Source organism: Leptinotarsa decemlineata, unplaced genomic scaffold, assembly GCF_025532065.1.
Source record: "Leptinotarsa decemlineata unplaced genomic scaffold, Ldec_3_MD MMD2_tig00000008_RagTag_RagTag, whole genome shotgun sequence".
In the NCBI taxonomy this organism is placed as follows: Eukaryota; Metazoa; Arthropoda; class Insecta; order Coleoptera; family Chrysomelidae; genus Leptinotarsa; species Leptinotarsa decemlineata.
The window spans coordinates 2,423,660-2,451,063 of NW_027412537.1; the positions used below are offsets into that span (position 1 = coordinate 2,423,660).

A 27,404-nucleotide genomic window follows, 5' to 3' on the forward strand; every position below is an offset into this window, starting at 1 on the left:
TGCTGATACAACTATATGCAGAATGGATCATTGTGAGAAAGAGAGAAGAAAAGTTAATCCGAGAGAAAGAGCCAATATTCTTTCCCTGATCACTTTCTCGTAAGTATAAAACTTTGGAACTATCAGTGCATAAATAATACAAGGAAGAGTTCATTGTTTTGATTATCATAAAATGGAATTACAGATAAAATATATCGCAAAAAATAATTATTGGAAAGAATCATAAAAAACAATTCCACTCAGGAAAAATCATGCAATGGAAATCACTCGTAATAGCTATAGGTACCAATATTTTTCAGTTTGATGATCATGAATTGAAAAGTAAGAATCATTGGTAGTCTTTATCAATGGTGATACATGAGTGTTGTAACTCTTCAGTTAGTCTGATGCAATCAAGTGAGATCTTCGAACAATTTTTAAATTTCTTATTTTTTTTGTAACTACTACTGACTACCAACTGTTTCGATAGTAATAATTGATTGACAGTATTTTTTTCTTTCGTTTCTGATTTTCAAATAGAATCCACTTTATTTTATCACATCATATTCTCGAAACATACTTGATAAATAATAATGATAATAATAAAGTGCTCTACATTTCATAAAGAAAACATCAAACATAAAATGAAACAACGTCACACAATGTCTACATAAAGGTTTACAAATTATCTAGATATTCCTGAAGTGAATAAGGTTCTAACTTGATCAAGAGCTCTTTGATACCTGTTCTGAATTTTTTCAGGCTCTCTAACATCTTAAGTCTCCGTGGTAATTTATTGAAAAACCTTTTAGACGCATAGGATGAATGCCTCTCTGACACAGTCAAATTGTGAATCGGAAAAGATACATTCATATTGCGTTTAGGATAATTATGACTTGGTCTAGCTTCCAAAAATCTACTTTTATTTTCAAATAGGTATTCTACACTCTCATATATATAGATCGCATATACTGTCAAGATATTATTTGCCATGAAAATTCACCGGCATAACTGACCGAAGTTCAGTTTGAAAATAACTCTCATAATTCTTTTTTGGATAAGGAATATATCAGAGGTATTACTGCTGCTTCCCCAGAATATTATATCAAATTTAAATAAAGATTCGAAATTCGCAGAATATGTAATTTTTAGTGATTTTTCATTGAGGTGGGAGCTGATAACTTTGATACTGTAACATATTTGATTCAATTTTTCCCTAGATTTGTAATATGCTTATACCAATGCAAGTGTTCGTTAACATATACCAAAAAATTTTGTTGAGTTCTCAACTGCAAGTTCATTGTTTGACAGATTAATTATACTTGATGTTTCAATTCTTTGCTGTGCCGTTCTAAATAAAATAACATTCAGAATCATATTGTTCTTTGAGAACCAGGGGTCTGCTCTGGTCAACAGGTTACTCGACTCTGTAGTTAAATTTGGATAGTTGTGACTTGACACTAACAAATTTGTATCATCAGCTAAATTGGTGATTTGGGAAGTTTAACTGTCATTATTTAGGAGTTTAAAAATGTCGTTCATGAAAATAATATAAAGCATGCGACCGGTTACACTTCCCTTAGGGTAGCCCACGGTATTTTCTCGTGCCTCTGATTTGAATATTTTTCCGTTTTTTATGATTTTAGTTTTTTTGCAGACGGTTTGACAAATATGATTCAAACCACTTTCAGATATTTTTTTTTCTAAATTGAAGTTAGACGAACAATGTTGATTCAGAATGAAGACCATCTAACACAATTATATGTTATTCGAAATCATCTTATCAAAACTGACCCTCAATTAAATTTATGTCGAAATTCAATTGATCTTCATTTAACGTCTGCGTACGTTTACTAACAAGTCACGTGTTATCAATCACTTCTTAATAATCTTCATCAGTTAGAACTTCCATAATGATATCAAACTGAAATTTTGACTTTTTAAGCGAGAACTATCAAGAAACAAAATGAAAATGCGCGTTTCTGTTTTACCACACCGTTTTGACGATCGTTTTCAAATTCATTTTTGTATGCATATTACCATCGAATACATTATTGAAAATAATTAGCATCCATTCGATATATACAGTTCATCACAGTCGGACAGATAGACAAACAGTTTATTTGACTATATTATATACATATGCATATTTATAGCAAGTCATTTGGTCTCAAAAGATATCAAGTAAACTATTTAGTGATACAAATACACTTTCAAAAGTATTTACAAAATATCACAGCACATAAACATACAAAAATATAAGAAAAATATAAGAAACAGTTAAACAAACAGTACATGAGCGGTAAGTAAGTTCTCAGAGGTCACACCTTGAAAATCTTCCAAGTACTCATTGATTGAGTAAAAACTGTTTTTTAGCAAATACGATTTGATGGTGGATATTCACATCGTTTTGATTTGATGAGGCAGTGCATTGTAGATACTGAATTCTAAAGAATTTTTTTGTGAAATAGAAAGCTTATATCTAGGACGTCTGATTTTGTCAGAGTTTCTAGTGTTTTGATGATGAATATCAGCATGTGTAGTAATTTTGGACGATATTTTGTGTATTTCAAGGAGGCAATTGTAAATGTATAGGAACGAAAGAGTGATGATTCTGAGTTGGATGAATAAAGGTCTACACGTATTTCTATACCCTAGATTACCTAATATTCTCATTCCCTTCTTTTGTTGAATGAAAATAACATTACTAGCCGAGGATTTTCACCAGAGTAAAATGGTTTAACCCATTTGAGACTGAAACAGTGAGAAATAAACTGTTCTTAAACTTTCGTAGTTTGAAATATGCCTGAGCTGTCGCAGAAGAAATAATATGCTCGACAGTTTATGTTTTAATTGATCTATATGAGCATTTCAATTCAGTTTAGAGTCTGAAGTAACACCAAGTAGCTTCACATTCTGGTCTTGTTGATCACACTGACGGGTTGTTATGAGTAGCCTCTGATACTTGTCATAATTTAGTTTCAAATTGTGGGCTCTAAACCATGTCCCAACTTTTTCTTCAATTTCTTTGGATCGATCTAATAAAACGTGTTTATCTGGACTTGAACATATAAATGACGTATTATCGGCAAAAAGAACACATTTGAAGGGAGTTATGAAGTTGCTTAGCTTATTAACATAAATAATACATAAAAATGGCCCCAGACAGATCCTTGGGGTACACCATAATTCATTTTCTTAAAATCCGATATACCATTATTGAAACAAACTGCTTGAAATCGATTTTTCAGGTAGGATTCAGAAAGTGAAAATGCAACTCCTCTTATTCCATAAAAATATAATTTTTTCAGTCAATATGTGAACACCCACATCACCAATAAAGTCTCCAGTTTTAGGAATGAGAGGCAATTTCTTGAAGTTCTTGAAGTGTTAATTTTTCGTAAATTTGAGGGTAAAGGGATATTTGAATTCAAATATGCTAAATAAACAAGTTCAACCTAGAGATAACGCACTTGAGTTAGTTTCATTTATTTAAATTCATTACTGATCTTGACATAATTATGTTTGAGTCAATGCTAGAGCAAAGAAATCATATATTAGATGAATGCAAATATTTATTGCAAAGAACAGAATACATACAACTGTCATTCAAATATATGGGGGATATTAGGTGAGGAATTTCTAGAAACAGTTCTCAGCAATACTCATAAACTAAATTGTCCCAAATAGCAACTGATATTTCTAAATCCAAATGGTCCAAATAATTGTTGTCATAGAAATCAAATATCATCTTGCCATTATAGTTCTACTCTGGAACACTTCTTTCATATTGGTTCGAATGTATCTTTATGAAAACTTTATTATAGGGTAATAATAATGTCAGCTCTGTCTAATATATCTAAAATGTGATATAACAGATCATCACAAGTGCCGACCCTGGTAAACAACTGAACCTTATTCATATATTTATTTTTTTTGTCTCTGTTTTGTAAACGTAAAACATATTATATATATTATAAAATATATTATTATTTACTATCGGGTATGTACTGTATTTGAAGAAGGTAAGGGTATTTTATTTATTGATGATGACTGGATAACTTTTAGAAAATTACGGAATTATTGATCAAAACATTCAACCGTTTATACAGTCATGAAGTACTGATGTTGTTTTTAATCAGTTTTCTATATGTTCAATTTTTGAATGAAGAACATAGTAATTTTTTCAGTGTGCAAAGCATGATTTCACTCAACATATGATTTCAAGGTCACTTAAATTTGCCCCCTCGACTTTACTTTCGCTTCTGTGTATATCCGATATTGTGTGGTTGGAATAAGGTGATGTGTGATATTATCATGTTATTAATATTTTAAGGTAACTTATCTGAGAATGCACCATCAAATGAATATCAGAAATAAATCTGTATGTATCTGTAGAGTAGGGAGGGTGAGTGTAAGCCGACAGCGCTTAGGCCACATGTGACCCATTGTACATCCTCCCGAGGAGTTGTCCTCTTAGGTCATCGTCCATCCTGTCCTTTCCAGGAAGGTGGACTCGACGAACACACCCTCTTTTATTGACGATAACTCCGGGCACGCGCATATGACATGTCTGACAGTCTCATCTTCCTGTTCAAACATCCTGCTTTGAGGTGTGTCCACTAACCCCATATTATGGAGGTGTTTCCTTAGTTGACAGTGGTCAGTCCGAAATCTTACTGTTAAGCGTAGATTTTTCCTGGTTATCGCCAGATATTTCTTCGGCGCCAGCTTATCAGGGTCGCCCAGGGTGATCCTGGCAATATTGCATCCTTTGATTCCATCCCATCTCTTCAGGGATTGAGCATGCGTGTAATATTTGGCTGGTTCTGCAATTGTCGAAGTAATCAGGTCGTAGGTACCACTGGGTCCTAAAATTCTTAGTCCAGCCACTTCATTGGCTAAAGAGTCGGTAACGCGATTACCTTCATTCTTGTCATGCCCTTTAACCCACCTCAGGATAATGTTATTATTTACCGAGGCTTTGGCTAAATTTTAGTGGCACTCTAGTATTAACCCCGAGGTAACACGTTATCTGTTCAAAGCTAATAAGGCTCAATTGCTGTCAGTGCCGATTGTTAGGTTTTTCCAGAAATTTCTTTCCTGATCATTCATTTTGTGGCGATTGAGATACCAGCCAGCTCTGTTTGGATCACACTGGGTTCAATTGCATCACTGGTTGCCTGCAGCAGAGGTTTCGCAGTAAGCGTATTTCGTCATAGGCTCAGCCTCAATTGACTCATTACTACTTCGAGGTTCACACCACCCGTGCGCAATCGTAACATGGCCATTAATGCAACCTCCTTAACGTACATGCCAGAGGGGTCAGACCCGTAGTTCATTCAGTTGCCGCGGTTGGTTTTGTTCTCGTGGCTCCTTTGATGTTTGAACAAGCCAGTCGCTGGATTTGATATAATTTTTGGATGGCCGTTGCTTGTAGAACTTTCGGTTCCTACGCGATGACTCCGTACATTAACATAGGTAGTAGATCCAGGTGACCACACGGGGTGAAAGACCCCATGCGCGTCCCACTGTCCTCCGATATTGCTCATAAGCCACATATGCTCCTTTTGCTCTACTCTGTAGGTGAGAGTTCCACGTTAGCTTCCTGTCGAGGATAGTACCAAGGTATTTCACCTATTCAGAGAAGTTTAGTTCATTTTGAAGATTTCGGGAGGTTTTAAGACTGATAAACTTCTTTTCCTGGTGGAAACGACCATCTCAGTCTTCTTGGGATTGATCGACAGTGAATGTTCCTTACACCATGTTTCTATTGATTCGAGCCCATCCTGCGCTCTATCGCACAGTATGTTCACAAATTTGCCGGTCTGCAATATAACTATGTCATCTGCATATGCAATTGTGTAGGATCCATTATTATTGAGGTGATTAATTAGGGTATCCAGTACTATGTTCCAGAGAAGGGGTGATAAGACTCCTCTTTGTAGATATCCCCTCATGACCAGTCCTCTCACTGTGATGTCTTCTGCATTGATATTTATTGCTCTACTAGAGAGCATCTTGAGTTACCATTCTCCTACTACCAGGATTACATTTCTGGAGTGTAGTTCCTGGGTAATTATTGGAAAGATTGTTTTATCAAACGCTCTCTCGATATCTATGAATATACCCAGGGTGAGTTCTTTGTTGTCCAATGATCTCTCGATTCTGCCAACCACATGGTGAAGGGCCGAATCCGTAGACCTTTCCGGAGTATATGCATACTGATTTGCATGAAGTGGGTTGTGAACTAGTACTTCATCCCTTATGTACCGGTCTCATAGCCTCTCCATAGTTTTTAGGAAGACTAATTGGTCGGAATACTTTTGGTAATGTACTTCTGGTTTCGGTATAAATACTACTTGTACTCCTCCCCACTTATTGAGAATATACCTCAGAGCTAGAGAGGCTCTGAATATTCCAACCAGATGCGGCTTAAGAATATCCAGTCCCCATTGAAGTAGGGCTGGTCTTATGCCGTCAGGTCGTGGTGACTTGAAAGGGGGAAAAGCCCGATATGGCCCATCTTGTCTTGTCTTCGTCAATTACTGCGCTAGCAGATTGCCAGTCTAATTGTTTAGGGTGTTGTTGGAACTTGCGTCCAATTCGTCGTTGCAGAAAAGACAGAACCTGGGAAGTGAGTATCTTTAAGAATCTCAGCACTCTCTTGGAGGTTGACGGCTTTGTCGACATTTTCCCTCGTTAGGATGCCGATACTCTTATGATGGTCATTTCAAAGTGGTTTCTGTAGCCTAGAAGCTAGTGGGAAGTCTTCGACTGCCTCACAGTAGGCTCTCCAGGCTTCTCTTTGTTTTTGTCTGCAGACTTTTTCGAACTCTCTGAGGTTGGCTTGATTTATACCCAGTCCTCTTCGAGTCTTCCATGTTTACCTTGTTGTCGCTGCCCAGTTCAGGGCACCACCATGTATTGATTGTGTCATTTGTTTGAACTATCCTCATCGGACAGGATTCCTTGTAGGCAATGTCTATTTTGTTTTGGATAGATACCGTGTACTTTTTCAGTTCTTGATTATTGCCAGGAGTCAGGACATCTGTTTTCCGCTCCTTTCAAGAGTCGATTGTAGAGGGTTACATCCGTCCTTTTCGAGTCACGGGATTATTTTACAGTGGTCCTGAGATCCTGGCTCACCATATAGGTCAACCAGCGGTGGTCTGACATAGAAATGTGGTCCAAAACTTGCCAGTCCTGGATATTTTGGCTGTCGTTAGAGTGATATCTATTAATGTTTGGCTACGAGCGTTAATAAATGTCGGTTTCGTGCCTATGTTCAAGATTGTTAAATCTTTCTTAATTACATATTCATATAGGGACTGATCTCGGGCGTTGATATCCTTGCTGCCCCAGTTCAAGTGGTGATAGTTTGAGTCGCAACCCAATATAAGCTCTACTCTGTGGTTGAGGCAGTGATCCACTAGTTCCTACATTTCTCCGGTCGGTGGTAAGGTGGCTGCATCTAAAGGAATGTACACCGATGCGAGTATCAATGCCGTATATTTACCTTATCCATCTGGACATTCCACTTTAACCGCAGTAAGGTCTAAGGTGCTGAATTGTGCCATCGGAAAGGGTTCATAATTCCTAGGAACGTAAACAGCCGTCCTAGGTTGCTGATTGCTTGGTAAGCTGAAAATTTGACCAGTTAGGCTACTGAAATCAGTAACGTTGGTCTTCATTCACCAGGGCTTTTGAATCAAAGTTATTGCCTCCGCCAATACATCAGAAATAGGTACTTATATGAAGGATTACAAACTATTGAAACAAATATTCTCGTCACACTGGGATAACGGTAGAAACTTACAGTTGGGTCGATGGAAGAATATTCATACATCATCACTTAAATACGAGATAAGACACAACTTTTATAAAGCATATGAATGAAATAGATAGATAAATAGATAAAATTTATTTGTTCAGGATAAAAATACAGTACCCTTGAGGGCATAGAACATGTCAGTATAAATATAACATATATCACAATAATATTAGGTTAAAAGAGGAAGGAAAGATGTACAGTACATAAACTGCACAAAAATATATGCATACATATAAAAATATTAATACATGTAGATATAGGCTCTTACGAGTACATGATTGTAGTAAAAGTAGTCAAATAGATCAATGAATAATAGTATCATTTAAATACTCGTCAGTTGCATAGTATGCTTTTTCAAGTAAAAATGCTTTTAATTTTATTTTTAATGTTGTTTTATCGAATTCCCTCACTGTAAGAGGGAGTTTGTTGTAAATTGTTATTAGAGTTATTTGAATAAATGAGAAGTTTGGAGTATTACAGGTCAAGTCTGACTTATTTCTTGTAGAGTATATGTGTGTCTTTTTAGAGTTCTCAAAAAGTTGTTGATCTACCATCTGAGGCTGAATATTCACATGCAGTTGATTGTTGGGAAAACTTTATTACTTATGTTTTGTTTATATTCAACTTTAAGGGATTATGTGTGAACCAATCTTCCAATGTATTCAGTGCTTCAAACACGCTTATGTCTAATTCTTCAATACTATATTCCTTGATTACTACACTTGTGTCATCTGCAAACTGCACAGTGTTGAAATCAATAGCATTTGCTAGCTCATTGGTATACAGAATATATAGCAACGGCCCTAAGATTGATCCTTGCGGAACTCCTCTCAAGATTGTTAATTCATCGTTAGTGAGGTGGCATTTTTCAACTACTCTTTGTGTTCTATTTTGCAAGTATGATTTTATTAAATCGGCTGCGATTCCCCCGATTCCATAGGCATTAAACAGATAATATACAGAAAGATATCAGCAGTCTCAGAATCAGAAGAACTTGAAGAGTGAAACGAATACACTTATTCTTCATAGTTTGAGAACGGTTCTAATTTTCAAATGAAATTTTCAGATATGTGGTGGGTACATTCAGAAAAGCTTTCAAACATGATCTCGAAGAAGAAGATTTGTATGAAGTTGTCGGAATATGTGGCTCGAAAAGGTGTGGAAATAATCTGGAAGAGCAGTGGAAGTTAGAAAATAAGAGAAGTTCTGAACCATCTATCTCAAAAGCGGTGTGGAAAATATTTGGCTGGAAATATACTATAATATGTGCTGTAGATTTAAGTTTCAGAATATCCAAAACGTAAGTGAAAATTATGAATCCACTGAATCAATATTAACGCTATCTATGATACAATCATACATTTTTATTGAAGACCCGTTCCGCTTTACGGTGCTTCATCGGTTGGACTGGTGGGAGCAGTCCAGCTGATGAAGCACCGTGTAGCGACATGCATCTCAAATAAAAATTGATTTTCCTGAAATTGGATATCACTCTGAAGAATAAAAAGGAAAAGGCGGTTGTCAAAAGTAAAAGTGATCCGAACAGATTATGACCATCAAACATTTCGAATTGAATAATATAGAGCAACTTCTCATAGCTGCCGTATGAATTTTGAAAAATATCTATTATAAAAGAGCTACGGATATATGTGAAAGTTTCTTCTCGTTAGACATGCTCATAATTTTTTCTCGCGAGAACGTAGAGGTATTTGATTTTCTTACCGTATATGGCATTGCAATTATCTGCGAGTCGCTTCTACGGTAGGAAGTACAAAATTATTCTAGTGATAATTGAATCAACTTTGATTCAATACAACTGTTGAATACAACTGCAATAGTCCAGACAAAGTTACACTGGCCGAGTTGAAAATTGGTTTCGTAAAAATTATCATTATATCAGTAGATAACTGACTTCAACATTCAACACTTGTATTACCGTACCTAAATTCAGCAATAGTTGAATTCGTTTCGTGTTGATACTATGAAGAGATTACGATGAAAATGTCGGTACAAAGTCTATCAATAATACAGGAATTCAAAAGACAATAGAATCGGACATTATTGATGTTTCGACACAGGTCATGATACAATTGGAAAGTTTAGAATCTCACAATTTCTAAATGATGGATTTCAATAGTGAATTGAAAGATTTTTTTAATGGTTTTTAGGTTAGAAAAATAAATATTGACATTTCAGAAAGTGTATGTTGTCGATGAAAGGATTATGAGCGATCAGAAACAATTTTTGAACAATTGAAGGTAATATTGATAAGAAAACGCTTCAAGCACACAACTTTTTGATAATAATGTTGAGTAAGCTGACCTTAATCGAAAATACATATTGACTGTACTAGGAATCGTACAGACGTGCGCCTGGTCAATCTTCAACTAAAAGCTGCTACAATTCAAATACGATGTTTTTCTAAAGCTCAATAGAGGAGTGAATTGTTGATCTGCTCCGGTATGAGTCGTAGCTGGTGGGAAAATGAGCAAACGCTAGTTTTTGTCCAGCAGATGTACGACCACTCCTACTCAGTGAATTTCAAATTCGAAACGTTAGGTATTACTATGAATCAATGTCAATTAGTCTGAGAGAGAAATGCTATATTGATTACCTCAGAATTCATTGAATGAAAATATCTCATGTTCACATTCCAGACATTTTTATCACCGTGAATTATTTCATATTATGGAATTATATAGGGTCTGCCAAGAAATCCCAAGTTTATGAAAAACTTGTTTTCAATGAAATGCAATTTCATAAACTGAAAATGTTAACGGATATCCCTTATTTTTTTTTGAGAAAAAAATTCAGTTGGGAAAGTATATGAATTCAAATTTAAAGTAATATCTACTGGGAATTTTTACCCTTGTTTTCAACTGTAGTATATTTTTTAACTCATTCGAATTTGTAGAACTTTTGATATTGAATTTTTTTGTCGGTTTTTTAAAAATAAGTTTCGCAAAACATGAGTTATTTGCACAAAATTCGTCAGCCGGGTTTTTTTGACGTGTGAAATCATAGGTGTGTATTAATTTTCATGTAACATCTAGAGGGCGCTGCGTACGCTGTCATTATTGATTTCAAATTGCCCTAACTCTTTTGACAGCGAACTTTTGATACTTTTCATGGAAAAACCTAATTCAAATATCTTTCACGAGTAAAAAATGTACACTTCCTCAACAACAATATTTAGTGATATCCTTGATTGATAAATTTGGAAAAATTTCATTGATCATACCTGTTTTTCAATTGTTCATTACGCACGCTCACCAGTATGCTTCCCTTACCTTTAAGTATTATTATTATCATTATTGAGTATCGTCGTTTCTCTCTGACTCACACGCTGCATCGGCCTCCCTGTGTCCTGAATCATTTATTTTAGAAACTATTAACTTCATTGAAATTCTAAAAAAAAAAAACCAATGTTAGTACTAATTAAATTATCTTGAATTTCTTTCAAGTGAGTTTTTTTCTAAAATTAATTTAATAAAAGTTGTTGAAGCTTGAAGTAAAACACGTAATTGAAACTAATTTTTGTTATTGGAACAGAAATTACTTACATTGATAATGTATCAGTATAAACATTAATTAATTAATTGTATTAACTGATTATTTGATTTTTCAAATAAATTCTTTCCATTTACTTTCAATTCACTTACTTATTTTATTTGTCTATTTAGAGTTAGGGGAGAGAACAGAAATTCAGTCTACCCACTATTTTTTTTATAATGAAGGTCTTTTTTCTCATTATTGTTGATTTGACACCCCCTGATTATGTTGAAGAACTATTGTGATCTTTTTTGACATATTTTTCTAATTACAGAATATTGGAACCTTATGCACTCACAAATCTTATTTCGTACTTCAAAGCAGAACAAACGACGATGTCAAGAAATGATGCTTATTTTTACGCTGTCATGTTAATAGCTGTTCAGCAAATATTCCGTATTTATAATAGCAACTACATTATTTGGGTTCAGCAACTGGGTGTTGAGATAAAAACAGCATTCTCTTCATATTTATACAGGAAAGCGTTGAAACTGACACCTTCAGCTGTATCAGAAATTTCTCTAGGCAATATTGTGACATTAATAACGAAAGATGTACAGATATTAAGAGAATCCGTGTGGGTTATCAATGATGTTATTAATGGAATAGTCCAGACAGTTGTAGTTTGCTATTTGATTTTCTCAAAGGTTGGAGTAGCTTCATTTGTTGGGATTTCAATATTATTTTCTTCTTTACCATTTCTTTGTGAGTATACAAAATGCGTGCATAAATAAATCATTCATTGTCATTTTTCAGTATGCTATTAGATTCATTTTATTTTTCTAGTGTTGCTTGGGAGATGGATCAACAACCTGAGAATGGCAGCATGTGCAAAAACCGATGAGCGATTGCAAGTGACTCAGGAAACGTTGTCAACAATCAGAATAATCAAAATGTACACGTGGGAAAACTTCTTCAGGGAGAAAATCAATGCCGCCAGGAAGTACGAACATATTTTTTTTCATAAGTCTGTAGTTGTCTGTCGAAAACTTGGAAAGAACATATTTTGAAACATTCATAGCTGTATTGTAGAAATGCTGATCATAGTATTTTGTCTGAAGCTGCTACAAAACCCGTAGAATATTCTCACAATGCCTTGATTAATACAATTTTGCATACTTACTGAAGCTTTTCAGACTCTCAGCGAGACTACCTATATCTAAAGGAGCATAACTCTTCTCCTTATAACATAGGATCAAGAGAAAGAGCTTTTCAGTTCTCCACCGTTTCCGCTGAATTCACAGGGGGTATTGAGGTTGACCACAGACCCCAACTGTCCTTCCTGTAACATTAGGTCAAGATCACGAGCTTCTCAGTTCTCCAACACTCGAATAAACCTATTAGATTAGCTGGTGCAGCCAGGAAATGACTAGGCACGTCCTCAAGATCAGTTAGTTTTATAAATCTGTCTTACACCAAGGTTTCAACAGCAGAAGTAGAATATGCATCACTGGCAGGTTGTGCAAACTCTTGTCATCAAATGATATTTCACCCAAACCATAAGTAGGAAAACTTTGCATTACTAAAGTTATTGAATAGTCATATGGAATATTTGCTGTGGGTATCGAAGTGGAAATCTTACACTTTCAATACTCGACAACCTTGATGAGCTATATATACCAGCCTGAATGGCTACACCAACACAGGAAATGTACTTTCCAAATACCACATTTGTATTCCATACCTACCTGACGAAGATAGTCGCAGACTGTCGCAATCAGATAGTCCCCTTATAAGGAATCATTTTCCATTAGGAAATTCAGGCTCTATAGCAAAACATGTAATCTATTCCACGGACCGCATCAGGTATTCAGAGTTTGGTACCATTCTTGCCAGCTGACCTGAAAGATCACTCACCAAATGAATTTATCGGCTTCGTTATGGAACTGTACAATTGGTCGAATTGGATGTGTGGAGGGTCGAATAAACCCACTCACTATAGACCTTCCTTCCTACACGTTGCATATTTGCTTGATTTTCTGTACACTCTATGACCCAATTTCCCAACTTCGCGTCTATTGCGAAGACAGAGACACGAAACGTTTGAACATTGTTATTGTTGTTACATCGTTATAGAACATTTCGAATACAATTTCCTTTTCCTATATTTTTATATTTTCTGAAATAAATAACAATTCTATTCGAAAAAAACAGCATTTTCAGTTTTTCCTGTATAATTCGAGAAGGGCTTCAGTACTTGTGAATTTCCTTTCACCATTGTACTATTTCATATGAGAGTCACATTTTTTCCTGTTCAATCGTCTTCATATCTATTTCAGTTTAGAATATGGCAATGTAACTACATAATGAAAAAAATGGCCTACATATAGAAATTCGAAATCCCTTTTCAATGGGGTATTACTGACCCCTCAAATTTTGATCACGGCAGTTCTACCCCGCGGAACGTTTTTGATGACCACCCTGTAAGATGACTAACAAATATATTGTATGTTTCAGTAAAGAAGCCCGTAAGATGCTTCGAGCATTATTCTTGAGAACAGTCTTGATTTTAGTGGGTGTCTTTTTTTCCAACTTGGGATTTTACACACTGATAATAGCATTTGCTTGGATGGGGTGTTCATCAGACGCCACTATCGTCTTTTATCTCCTGTCAAACTTCAATGAACTCAAAGAGACCATTGGTATCTCTATACCATGGAATATAGGCAAGTGTGCAGAACTGACGTCTGCATTGGCGAGAATAAGAAAAGTAATCACAGCTGAAGAACTACAACCCACTAATACTCCGAATACTTCGGTGAATAATCCAATGGTCGAAGTAAAAGAAGTTACGGTTCATATAGGATCTACTGAAATACTGACTGATTTGTGTCTAAAGGTCAATTCGGGGCTTATAATTGTGACTGGCTCAGTGGGATCAGGAAAAAGTTCTCTTTTGAAAACAATTTTGCAGGATTATCCTGTGTCGAAAGGACGGGTTACATCTTTTGGTACTATTTCGTACGCTTCCCAAGATCCTTGGCTCTTTCCATCTTCTATTAGACAGAACATTACATTTGGTGGAGATTTTGATGAAAAACGGTAAGTTCAGATTTCTAAAATATGTGAACAAATATTCATACCTCATACACATATGGTAATCACAACCTTAAATTCATCATAAAAATCAATTTCAATATAGCAAAATTGGGAGATTCAGAACCTTAATTTTCTGTTGCATTGGATGAAATGACGAGAATAATTTTGTAGAACTCTTTCAAGAACACCAAGAGTTTTGAATGGGAACATATATTGTTCCATGAAACAAACAGAATATGTTATCAATTTTGTTCAACAACTCCAAATGGGTGAACAGAACATTATCTTCCAATGGATTCCATCACATATTGGCATTAAGGGAAGTGAAAAAAGTGACCTACTTGCAAGAAATTCAACAAAGAGTGAAGCACCCCCATGTACGAATATAATTATCCAATCCGATTTCAAAAAAATTGTGAGGAACATTCTGATAAATAGTTGGCAACAAAAATGGAACACCAATGGGTCAACGCTGAAGGAAATAAAGTCGTCAGTAAAACAATGGAAATACATACAAATGCCTAGGAAACATCATGTCATCCTCACAAGACTTCGTATAGGACACACAAGGCTTACCCATGGGCATATCATAGACAAAACTGAAGAACCACACTGTGATATTTGCCAGACAAAAATCACTGTTAAACACATTCTCCAAGAATGTCCATTGTATTACCAACCCAGAGAATATCGCGCAAATCTTAGGAGAATACAGTGCAGTCGAAAATGTGATAAACTTTTTTAAAACAAACTAATCTCTTAAACAAAATTTAGTACCGTTACACAATATCAATATATTCACTAACAATATGAATGTCTTTAATAACTGTAATAGTTGATGAGACAATAAATAAAGCTAATTAAAAAAAAATTTGTTCAGTAGGTTTGAAACAATTGTATATATTAAGTCAATTACAATAATTCCTTTGCTGTCTTGAATAAATATTCACTCACCCAACCCTATATTTTTTCAGATATCAAGAAGTTATAAGGGTTTGTGCTCTTCAATATGATTTCAATCTCCTAGAAAATGCTGATGAAACCATAGTTACCGATAGGGGAATGAATCTTAGTAAAGGACAGCAAGCGAGAATAAATTTAGCCAGAGCAATCTACAAGGAAAGTGACATTTACCTATTAGATGATTCTTTAAGTGCTTTAGATGCTCATGTCCAAGATCACATCTTCAAGGAATGTGTGAAAAGTTACCTGAAAGATAAAATTGTTATTCTAGTTAGCCAAACAGCTAACCACATTGACGAAGCAGATAGTGTTGTGATAATGGACAAAGGTCGAATTATCGATTTTGGAAAACCAAGTGGAAAAATACTACAAGAAGTTAAAGAAATTGTTCCTGATGATGATGATCTCGAGAAGGAAGTGATCGTTGATGAAGACGACATTGAAATGGATGAAAATACAAAACTTTTGGAAACCGAACAAATTTCAACCAAGAAGAAGGTATACAAGGAAGTGAAGAAAGAAGGCCGTGTTTCTCTAGGTGTTTATAAAAAATATGTCATATTCGGTGGGGGGTTCCTTTTACTATTCCTGAACATAGCTTTCGCAACTTCTGCACAATTCACACAAAGTTACTCGGATAAACTATTGAGTCGATGGTAAGTAGTCATACTATTTGAAATAATATTGAATCATTCAACTATCAGAACATCAAATACTTTTTATACTATAACTTATCACTGAAACCGAAATTTTTTGGACCCCGAATATCTCAGGTTAACGAAATGATCTACAAAATATTTAAAATGATCTATAACTTGATCTATATCTGTTCGTGGGACGGAAAAATGAAACTGAATGAAATGTATAATTTGTGGGCACTGAGGTTGATTATATAGATATACTGTATTTGTTCGAGGATGAACAAATTTAACGAGAAATAACCAAAATATCTATGTATGTTTGTTTGTAACTCTCAAGCTCGGGATCTGTATTGACAGAATTATCGGCATTATTGCTTGATCTATTCGCAGGCAGATGGCGATGTACGTAACCTCATTGATATTTCTTGATCTATACGCTGTATGTAACTGTCAATTATTGCTTGATCTGTTTGCGGGTAGATGGCGCTGTACGTAACTATCAATTATCGCTTGAGCTATTCGCTAGCAGATGCCGCTATACGTAACGTCTTTGATAGGTTCAGAAGAAAATCGAAATTAAAAACATATTTTAGGAATTATAAGTGTTAACCTATAAATTTGCTTTGAGTTAATAATTGAATGAAAAATGATTCAAATATTATTTTCATAAATTTCATATTCGAATTTGAGTAATGTATAATACCTAATTAAGGTAATTATCCAACTGTTTCGCTATATGTATATTTACAATGCACACATGGACAAGGTCTATATGTGATGATATATTTTTACAATGACATATCATTTTCTGCTCCCTACCAACGTCTCTGCACTCTTTGTGAGTTGTAAGTGAATGGATATACAATAATTAAACATGAATTTGTAGATTTCTGAAAATCAAAATAACCTTCATATCGATTATTCACCTGTGAATATTTTCAGGGTTGACGAGAAGCAAACTGTTCTCAACCTGAAACAGGACCTTGAAGGATATGAAGCAACTCGCCAGTCTATGAACTCGACATTGAGCAATAACCTGTACAATATCTCTACATTTTTGGAAGCTGAGACTCAGGAGCAAAAAACTTTCAAAGTGTACTCAGTCATGATTTTCTCTGCTACTTTGACGGCACTGATAACGTGTTATGCAAATTTCGATTTTTGTAGGAGGGCATCCATAAATATTCATAAGGCATTGGTTGATAGCATTATCAGAGCTGTTATGTCCTTCTTCGATACACACTATATTGGCAATGTTTTGAATAGATTTTCTGCAGATTTAGCACTGATTGATGAGAATGTTCCTTTCATCTCTCGAGAATGTATGAGGGTGAGTGAAGAATGAAAAATAATTCAGAAAAATTTTTTCCTCATTTTTTCAGACTATATTTTCTATAATTGGTCATTTGAGTCTCCTGCTCTCTGTAGATATACAATTACTGGTGTATATTTTGATCGTTTTCACGTTATTACTGATCCTTAGGAGATTTTGTATACCTGCTGCTAGAAGCTTGAAACGACTGGAGGCATCGAGTAAGTTTTCAAATATATATTCGAAGATTTTTTTTCAGAATAACTAGTCGTAAATTCGATTACCGTCGACATAAATATGTAATGTCACCTGTTCGTTATCGAATATATTTGAAAAATCTGTTTAAAATCTGTTTTTCCGTTAACCAGCTGTCGCACCCCTACAAACGGCATCCCTCAGAAGTCGAAACTTGTGCGAGCTAAGAGCTAACGAGGTCTTACCTTTTAACGTGTGATTCCTAACAAGGGTTGGACGATAGCAAGTGAAAATCGATCTTTCAGCCTGGGGCTTGAACCAGCGGCTAACACGGCGCGGCGGTCGATTCGAATGAGTGAACAAAGCACCCACGTCGAACCGACCGACTACTGTCAGTAGCCGGTTTTCTGACCATTTACCATCCGTTTTAAGATCGACAGAGAACTCAATTTTCGAATATCAATCATAAAAGACTCTCCCCAAGACTGTCAGTTGCGAAACCGAGCTTCGATATCGACTCAGAGTAACAAAAGACAATAGAGAGGTCTTTTGCATCCTCACATTGAAGGCAGCATAACTTTGTTTATTGGAAATAAGTTGGACCATAAAACAGTGGCGGTTGGTTTAGTTGATAATCAGAGGGATATTTATAAAATAAATCATTTCAGGTGAAAATATATTCTGTTCAAATAGTTCCTACAGAAAATCTGATTTATCATTAATGATTATGGAAATGAGGCCAGTTTTTCTACCACCTACTAGATTTTTTTTATGTATGGCTTTATAATGAAGCGCGTGGTTTACTGGGTTAAAATTAAATTATTTTATATGAACTAATTCATAACAATGATAAATGTTAATTTCAAAATTAATGAACTTTACTTCATGAAATCGGATGAAGAAATTTGTGATTTATTCTCAGATTTGATGAACAAGCGGTACGGTTTGTGAGGTCCGATATTAAGAATTTTCGATTAGAAATCATGATTTCATTCAAAATTGGTATCTAGGGGTCTTTGTGGACCAACATGAAATGAAAGGGAATATTTTTGATGTTTTCAATGATCATTTTTTTGATCTTATTCTTATAAATAAAGTTTTTGAAACTAGGTGTATATTATCTCATTAATTTACATATCCCAACCAAAAAAAGGTTAAAAAAAAGTGAGCAATAACAGATTTAACACCGGTTGCACAAGAATAACTAATTAGAATACAAACTGAACATTGAGCAGAAATCTTTTTAATCTGTTGATCACAGAATGAATATTACCTAATGGCACACATATGAAAAACATATTTTTCATTTTTGAATACAGTTTTTTTCATTCACATCAATAATTTTTCGTAATTATAGAATTCCTCAGCATGACTCATTGAAAAATAAAACATAATGTCGGTCCACAAAGACCCCTATTACATAATAATATCAAACCTCTATTGTAATATTATAAATATTCATGATTTCTAATCTAAAATTCTTCATATAGGACCTCACAAACCATACCGCTTGTTCATCAAATCTGAGAATGAATCACAAATTTGTTAATCTGATTATATGAAGCAAAGTTCATCATTTTTAAAATTAACATTTATCATTGTTATGAATTAGTTCTTCTGAAATAATTTAATTTCAACCCAGTAAACCACGCGCTTCATTATAAAGCCATACATGAATAAAAATCTAGTAGTTGGTAGAAAAACTGGCCTCATTTCCATAATCTTCAATAATAAATCAGATTTCCTGTAGGAACTATTTAAACAGAATACATTTTCACATATAAATATATAATATCCCTCCGACTATCAACTAAACCAACCGCCACTGTTTTATGGTCCAACTTACTTCAAATGTGAACAAACTCTCCATAAACCCTCATTACCCGCCACCCCCTCGCCCATAAGTTGTACAGAAAAGGATAGTACGATAAACGTTTCAAAATACATGTATTGTATTGGTATAGGCATGGCAACTCTATGTCTTATTATTACTCTGAGGATATCGACAACCGACGAGATTCGTCCTCTGTGACAAAATGGTTAAGGCTTTCGCGGCCGAGGTTTTCAGGGTCACTATTTTTCTGGTTTGAAGGCCGTAGATTTTTTGAATTTCTTCCTGACGTTTCGCTGGCGCGAGGTTTTTACATGCTGAGGTAATCTCCGATGACTGGATATTACGAGTAGAGCAACGAGTAGAGCAACATGTGCGAAATAATCGATGCATGGAAGGATAGAAGGAGTATTGGAGAGATTCATTTGAAAAATAACAGCGTGGTTGAGTAATTGAAATAATGGTATAATAATAACGATGAATGAAAAATGGGATTAAAAAACATTAAGTGGAATATACAGGGTGTGTGCAGCGTTAAAGGAAAAGAACATGACTGATAACGTAAAAAAACGTAGTTACTCTACTATTACGGCTGCGTAACGCGTATTTATGTTTGCTTAGGCAATGTGGTGTGCTGATACCTGTACGTGGATTGGATAAATTCCGTGAAGCGTGTTTAGGCTGACTCAGGTTGTCTGGTGTGATACAGGTATTATCGTTGATTTGTACAAAAAGTTATAGAATAAATGAACTGGTATTCATGTAACTGAGCAAAATACAAAAAATACCTTTTACGGTCTTTAGAAAATATTGTTTTGAAGTTACAATGGATATAAACAAATATTACAGTTTTGTTTTTGTTAGTGAGTAGTTGAAGTCATGAAAAATGAGAATTGAAACTTCTATTGTATTCAAAACTAACGGTGCAATTTCGTCCTACAAAGATATTTTCAGAGGAATATATTCATTCGAAAGTGGAACAAAAGTTCAATTCATATTTTTCACGATGACCTCCTAGAAACATAGAAACGGCTACATTTATCAATTTATTGAGTTGTTGAAAGTTGAACGTTCATCAAATCACATGAATAAAAAGCTCCAAATATCGCCTGTCATATTAACCACAATTATCCATGGATTTTCCTTACATAGAGGTCAAGAAAGCTAACGGTAAAAAAGCGAAAAATGTATTGTATGTATGTTTCAGAATCCGAATATACCATTTTCCCTTTCGAGTTTGTTTTTCCCTATCGTTTAGCTTCGAAATATTTGTAGATTTGCCACAACCCTTAGAAAAATGTACTAGAAAGCGTATGAAAAAGTACTAGATGTACATGAAACGAAATCACAATTGATAGTTATATGCATTGGGTATACAGCCATCTCTTCTCCATTCGGGTTTTCTATAAATTTCAATTCATTAATAATAACAAAGAATTGAAGCATTGAACGGTGACAATTTGATACGGTCAGTTGAACTTATCTGATGAACAACATGTTGAAAAAGTACTAAAACGATAGAAGGAGTACTAAAAGTGTTTCGAACTTTGAAACGTACTGAATCCAATATAAATATTATAGAAAATGAAATGACAAAAATAATTTTTCTTTGAGAATCTTGATCAGGAAGTGCTTTGAACTAAATAACCATTAAGTGATAATCGGCTTCTTTTTTAAACATTTCAGAACACATCGAGATCTATTTTGTTTCGTTTTCGAATTTATTCAATTTTTCGAATTCTCTAAGGAGACAGGCAAGCAGATAGCTCCAAAATTGAATCAAAACCCCGTAGGGTAACTTGTGGAATCCAAATACAATCGAATGGAATAGTTTGCCTCAATAGCCGATGTTTCAAATTGGAGTTATAATTTTCACTTTTGTTTCGTGTAAGATGACTCCAAATTACGAATTTGAAGAAAATTTGGATTTTTGACCACAGAAACTACCGGAGAAGCTACCATTTCATGAAATGAAAAAATGTGCCAAATCTTCAATTCAGCATTTCTTCAAATACGATCAAAACTCACACGAAAACAGTATTTTGGAAAGTACTGTAAAACTATCACCTACTCTTGAAGAAATGAAAAATACATTCTTCAAGATAAAAAAAATTTCGAAAATGTTTTGTCCCAAAAACTCCATCTTGTTTTTAGTCTTTCCCATGTGATATTGAAAACAGGAGTCTCCACTGAATACGCTGCCCTGAAACAATTTAGGGATAATCAAGTGATATTTTTCAGGTAGAAGTCCTATGATCGGACATCTCAATGCTTCACTAGAAGGTTTGACAACAATCAGAGCTTACAAGGCAGAAGCAATCCTTATAGATGAATTCGATCGACATCAAGATTTATATACATCTGCGCATTTCACTTCATTGTGTTCAATAAGAGGATTTAGCTTTTTCATGGAAATTATTGGTTCCACTATGGTTATAGCAGTTATAACAAAGTTTCTTTTCTTTACTACAGGTGAGTTAGTTAGGAACAAATAAACTTAATTTTTTTTGGTACTGTTGTAATGATGGTGTAAATTTTTTTGTTAAATATCACGTCCTGAAAAATAGTTCATGAATAGAATTGAACAATTTTAATAACAATGCCAATAACAGTGGATAGGTTCAAACCCAATAGATGAATGAGATAAATGATTGATTCTGGTGAAATAGGTAGATTTGAAAAAACAATTATAATGCAATATTACTTCTAGGAAAATAGGTAATTCATAAATATGTTAATTCTTGGCTTTTTATGAAAACATGTTCAACAATGGCCAGGAAATAACTTCTTGTTAGTTGCTTGCCAGAGATTTCCACAGATTCAATTTTTGTCCATTATTTTCTGTGTGTAACAAATGGTAGTTGATGTTGAGATTATGCTCGTTCTCTGAAAAGTGGCAACTATGGGTGGAATGGTGGAATTGATTTTCTTTTGTTCAAAACTTTTTTCATGTTCAGAGATTCACGTTTCAAAATTTCTTAAAGTCCATCCCATTTTATCTTTTGGGTACGATACACATGTTAGTTTGTAGACCCGTAAATTTTTCTCTTTGTCCCTGTTTGACTTGTTGTTCTTTATGAGTCTACCCAGGCAATTACTGGTCCTATATGTTATCTTTTTTCGACTTCAATATTGTAATGAATCTGAAGCCAGCCCTGACCGTTATCTCAGACACCAAACATATGACTCACCGCGAAAAGAATGCGATCGACGAACCGCAACGACAATTCTAGATGAGTGCCGAAACGACGAGAGAGATCTGCAGTGATCGTTGCCGCTATATAAAGCCGGCCTCCCGTCCCTAGAGGGAGTGAGTCTGTACTCAGAATCGTGCGTTTCAGGAAAGAAATCTAACTGTGGAGATGAATTAAGCGTTAGTTGCTAAGTTTTGTACATAAATTAGTTGTGATAGTGAAATATTGTTAAAAATAAATTTGTTTAAGACAGTTGATTCTTCAATTCGTTGCAATATATTGAATACAGTATATAAAGGATGAATGATGAACCTACCGGAAAATCTGGAAATCAATAAAAGCAAACATTCAAATTTTCTTTTGAACGGTCAAGAAATGATTTATTGGCCAAGTTTAAATTTGTTTTCGTAAAATTCCCAGTATCAATATATTTAGGAATTACATGTTTTTTCAGAAGTACTATTGCATAGTAATTGTTTTTTCAAAATCTATGAGTTCAACTACCTGCTGTTATATAAAAGCCATTGTAGAACAGTTTGATGCACCGGTCCAACTGTAATTATCATCATGGATAACATTATTAATTTTCATGAAGTAACGGGTTAGTAAATACAAAATTCAAAATCTTATAGATTATAAACTTGTTACAAAAATTCAATCCAATATTTAAGATGTCTGATCGTTAGATATATCTAAAGCTCCAATCGTTAGATTTCACTAGTTATTTTTTCAAATTCAGAGACAAAAAAGGAAGCTCTCGTGATTTAACACCAGACAGCACAGTTTCGACCTGACATAGACCTCATCAGTGAAGCTAGCCTAAATCAGAAATGCATTTTTTGAAAGTTGGTGACAATATTTCATGGTGAGTTTTACTGGTTCGAACTTCCATTATCTAATATGAATTGAAATCTCTGAAAAAAAATAAAAATAAATGAATAGCTGAAAATATCAATCACATCAAGCCATGAAACGTTGAATGAAATGACAAATAAATGAAAATAAGCAAAAAATTTGAAATTGAACAATTGAAACAGAAGTTAAAAAAGATTTCAAACTGAGTTACCTTAGGACTTTTGATTGTTGATATCCACAATCGTCTTGGGGTGATGACAGGGCTATTCCTCTGAGAGATTACTATTTATAGGTCATTCGAATGCTTTCATCCATCCCCGCATTTCCCACTCGTCTAGCAAAAAATTGTTTCACCATCACTTGGAAATAACCACGGCGAAACAATTTTTGGCAAGAAGACGGCAAGAGCCTCACAAGGAAGAGAAGGAATCACAACCAGTGCCTGCCCTTCCTTACGTCGGAGAATTGTCGGAAAGGATGAGAAGAATTGGATCCAAGCCTCACGAAAACCAGGCCACCAAACTGGGACTGCAACTCCAAGAATTGTATTTACCGGATACCCTGTGAGTGCGGAAAATCTTATATCGGTAAAACTAAGAGGTCATTAAAACTCCGCATTGCCGAGCACAAGAGAAACACACAGCGAGGAAAAACCAGTAAATCGGTAAAGCAGATCACGTTTGGACTCATCAACAAATATCAAGTGGTCTCGAGCTGAGATCATCCACAGAGAGGAAGATTGGTATGAGAGGAAGTTCAAAGAAGCTGCAAAGCAAAGAAGCTGTTATCCGACAACGCATTTACTCAAGCTAGCGTAGAAATACGTAACATATGTAAATCTGTAATCAAGCAAAAATGTCAACTCTTGCTAAGCTGGTGAAGCGGCGAGAGGAAAGAGGAGTTAGGTGGAAGCGTTCTTTCGGAGTAATAGATCAGTTATCACCCGAAGACGATTGTGGATCATAACAATCGAAACGTCGTGAAGTAACGTGGTTTGAAATCTTTTTAGCATTTTTAATTGTCCAATTTTCAATTATTTGCTCAACTACATTTTATTTTGATTTCATTTTACGTTTCATTGCTCAATATATTTCATATTTTCAGTTTTTCAATTTTGATTTTACTTATTTTTTCAGAGATTTCAACTCATATGGAACTAGTGAAATTCAACAAGAATGCGTGGTAATTCTCCTTGAATGATTAGCTTGAGTATATAGGGTGGCTCATCAGTGTGAGGAAGTACAGTATCTGGCCTACAATGAGGAGAATGATAAAATTTTTCAGATGTTTACTTTGTTGCTTATTTGAAGAACATTTTGGAACACTCTTCACACGCTTCAAAGAAACACTCTTCTTTGAAGCGGGGCAATACAAATCATAATTTTTTCAAATGGACCTTTCCTGTAGATCTTTTCACCGTAGAGCTGAGCAAAATATTTCGCATAAGGAGGTATTTCCTTTTTTCAAAAATTTTACGGCGTTGTCAAGTTATTGCTGAAATAAAGAAAATCTTCTGGATAACAGACCTCCGGAAATGCCACCATAAAAACTTCATGAATAGAATTGCGATACATGCGATAAATTAATTTTTGGTTCAGCCTGGCTCCACTGATGAGATTTATGACAGATCGAAACAGCGTTTTCCTCAGTATTGAATCATGTATATCTTGTCCTTGGGTTTTGTTTTCACCAAGTTATTTAGCAGTTTGAGCTACTTAAAACAAGTGTGGTGATATGTTCATCTCAGTTCACCAGTGCATGAGTATTGAATATCAGTAATTTGAAATCATATTAAAAATTGAACTTTTCTTCTAGATGTTAGCGCTGGTGATGTGGGGCTTGCCTTAACGCAAGTAGCGATGCTTGGTGGTACTGTTCAATGGGCACTTCGACAATGGACAGAATTAGAAACCCAGTTCACTTCTCTGGAACGAGTTTTGGAATATACCGAAATAAGTCCTGAGGAAGAAGGGGGAGAAGTACAAGATGATTGGCCAAGTAATGGAAGTGTGAAATATGAGGATGTTTCACTCGCTTATAATAATGAAACCGTTCTTAAAAATTTATCTTTCGAAGTGGAACCAAAACAGAGAGTGGGCATAGTTGGACGAACTGGAGCTGGAAAATCTTCATTGATATCATCAATTTTCAGATTGTATGATGTTCAGGGAAAAATAAAGATAGATGGCGTCAACATCAGAAATTTGTCACTGAAATTCCTCAGAAAAAAGCTTGCTATAATACCACAAGACCCAGTACTCTTCTCTGGTACGGCGCGTACAAATCTTGATCCATTCAGGGAATTTGAAGATAGAGATCTTTGGTCTGTTTTGGAGAAAGTGAATTTGAAAAATTCCATATCTGACCTAGATTCAGTGATAAGTAATGCATCGAACTTTAGTTCAGGACAGAAACAGCTGTTCTGTTTGGCTAGAGCTCTTCTCCGGCAAACCAAAATCCTCATTTTGGATGAGGCAACTGCAAACATGGATCATGAAACGGATATTATGCTGCACAAAACAATAAATCAACATTTTCCAAATTGCACAATGTTTATCATTGCACATAGATTGCATACTATTCTGGAATGTGACAAAGTGATGGTTTTGGACAGAGGTGCTATTGTAGAATTCAACGAACCATTGAAATTACTGGAAAATGAGAATGGAGTTTTCTATAAAATGGTGAGACAGGCGGGACTACTGAATCATTTAGGTTAGCAAAAATAAATAGTATTCCAAATTTTTGTTTCATTCACGGGAAACTGATATTTCGAAACGTAGAAAACCACTATGATTTTTTACTGATTTTCTTTTTTCGCTATAAAACTCTCCTATAAATGAAAACTTGAAAAAAGACGGTTGATTGTTATAGTGTATGCTGATCTAGCACAAAACATAGTTTATTACTTAGATAAACTAGTTGATATATTCATAAACAAATATGACTTAACATATCACTATTTCACTAAAATTTATCAAGAAGCACGCTGTTAGTTTTGTACTAGTTGAACCGTGACAAATTGAAACATGTGCAGCATTGTATTGCTACGATTTCGATACCGAAATGACCAATATTTGGAATGGAGTAGTTAGTAAAGTAAAATATTTCATTTGAAAAGGCAACTTTTTGTCTGAAAAACATTTTTCTCGAAACAAAAAACAAGAGAAACACCGATAGATATACAATATAAGTACCCAAATTCAACTGTGGACGATTCTAGATGTCCAATCATATCTGAAAGATTTTTGAGCGGAAAGATTCATATCCTCAAATACGATGGGATGGCGATGGCCTAAATACTGCATATTTCAATTCGAAGATTAAAATACCAAAATAATTCCATTTTTCTATTCTAACTCTATCTTATATCAATAAATAAACTCCATTTTCTTTTCTGACCATATCTAGCCAAATTAGAACTGCATAAAACTGATAAAAACTAATAAAATCAATTATAGGAAAAGGCAATCTTTTGTTTCATGTCATTGTATTGTGTTGGTTCTGAATATTTCCTTTGCTACAGTGTGTTTTTTCTCATTATATGATATGTATCTGAAGCGTCTTATGCCGGTTGGCACCAAAAACATCACTACTGATTACACAATATCAAAACTATTTTCAATTGACACACCTTTTTGCTATTTTCTCATGATTAAAAAGCTTTTATTACTTCATCAACATCATGATCCACATAATTCAATTTTATGTTTTTTTATTACTACCTGTAGATTGGGTGAAATGGTGAAACTATAGTATGAAGATAAAAGGATACTAGTACAGTAGCCGTTCTTGATATTTTTGCCATGAGAATAGCCCGTACTAAGGCATCTTCTGAAACACATGCTATTCATTTTAAGGAACTAATGAATTTAGCTTTGTGACACCTTGGCAAGTGGGCTTGGGTGTCACACCAATAGGTGTTTCCACTGATGTCTCGCTTGCGTTTACGCAGTATATATTGAACATACAAACATTTTCCTAGAATTTTATAATAATAGGAATAATA

At 34.7% G+C, this 27,404-nt stretch overlaps 1 protein-coding gene across 1 annotated transcript; it reads left to right on the plus strand.

Moving 5' to 3' along the window:
• LOC111512443 (ATP-binding cassette sub-family C member 4-like) lies at nt 1-26,137 on the plus strand. The gene is made up of 10 exons (XM_074170864.1): nt 1-99; nt 8,880-9,113; nt 11,640-12,070; nt 12,152-12,308; nt 13,823-14,407; nt 15,379-16,023; nt 16,951-17,338; nt 17,391-17,541; nt 21,588-21,818; nt 25,211-26,137. The coding sequence occupies exons 1-10, from the start codon at nt 23-25 to the stop codon at nt 26,113-26,115; spliced, it is 3,804 nt and encodes a 1,267-aa protein (XP_074026965.1). The 5' UTR covers nt 1-22; the 3' UTR covers nt 26,116-26,137.
• The last annotated feature ends 1,267 nt before the right edge of the window (nt 26,138-27,404 follow it).

Excerpts from the sequence above, each read along its gene's own strand:
- LOC111512443 (XM_074170864.1), top strand. The coding sequence starts at position 23 with ATGGATCATTGTGAGAAAGAGAGAAGAAAAGTTAATCCGAGAGAAAGA. Across the intron at positions 9,114-11,639 it reads AGTTTCAGAATATCCAAAAC|AATATTGGAACCTTATGCAC; the intron begins GTAAGTGAAAAT and ends TTCTAATTACAG. Across the intron at positions 12,309-13,822 it reads AAAATCAATGCCGCCAGGAA|TAAAGAAGCCCGTAAGATGC; the intron begins GTACGAACATAT and ends TGTATGTTTCAG.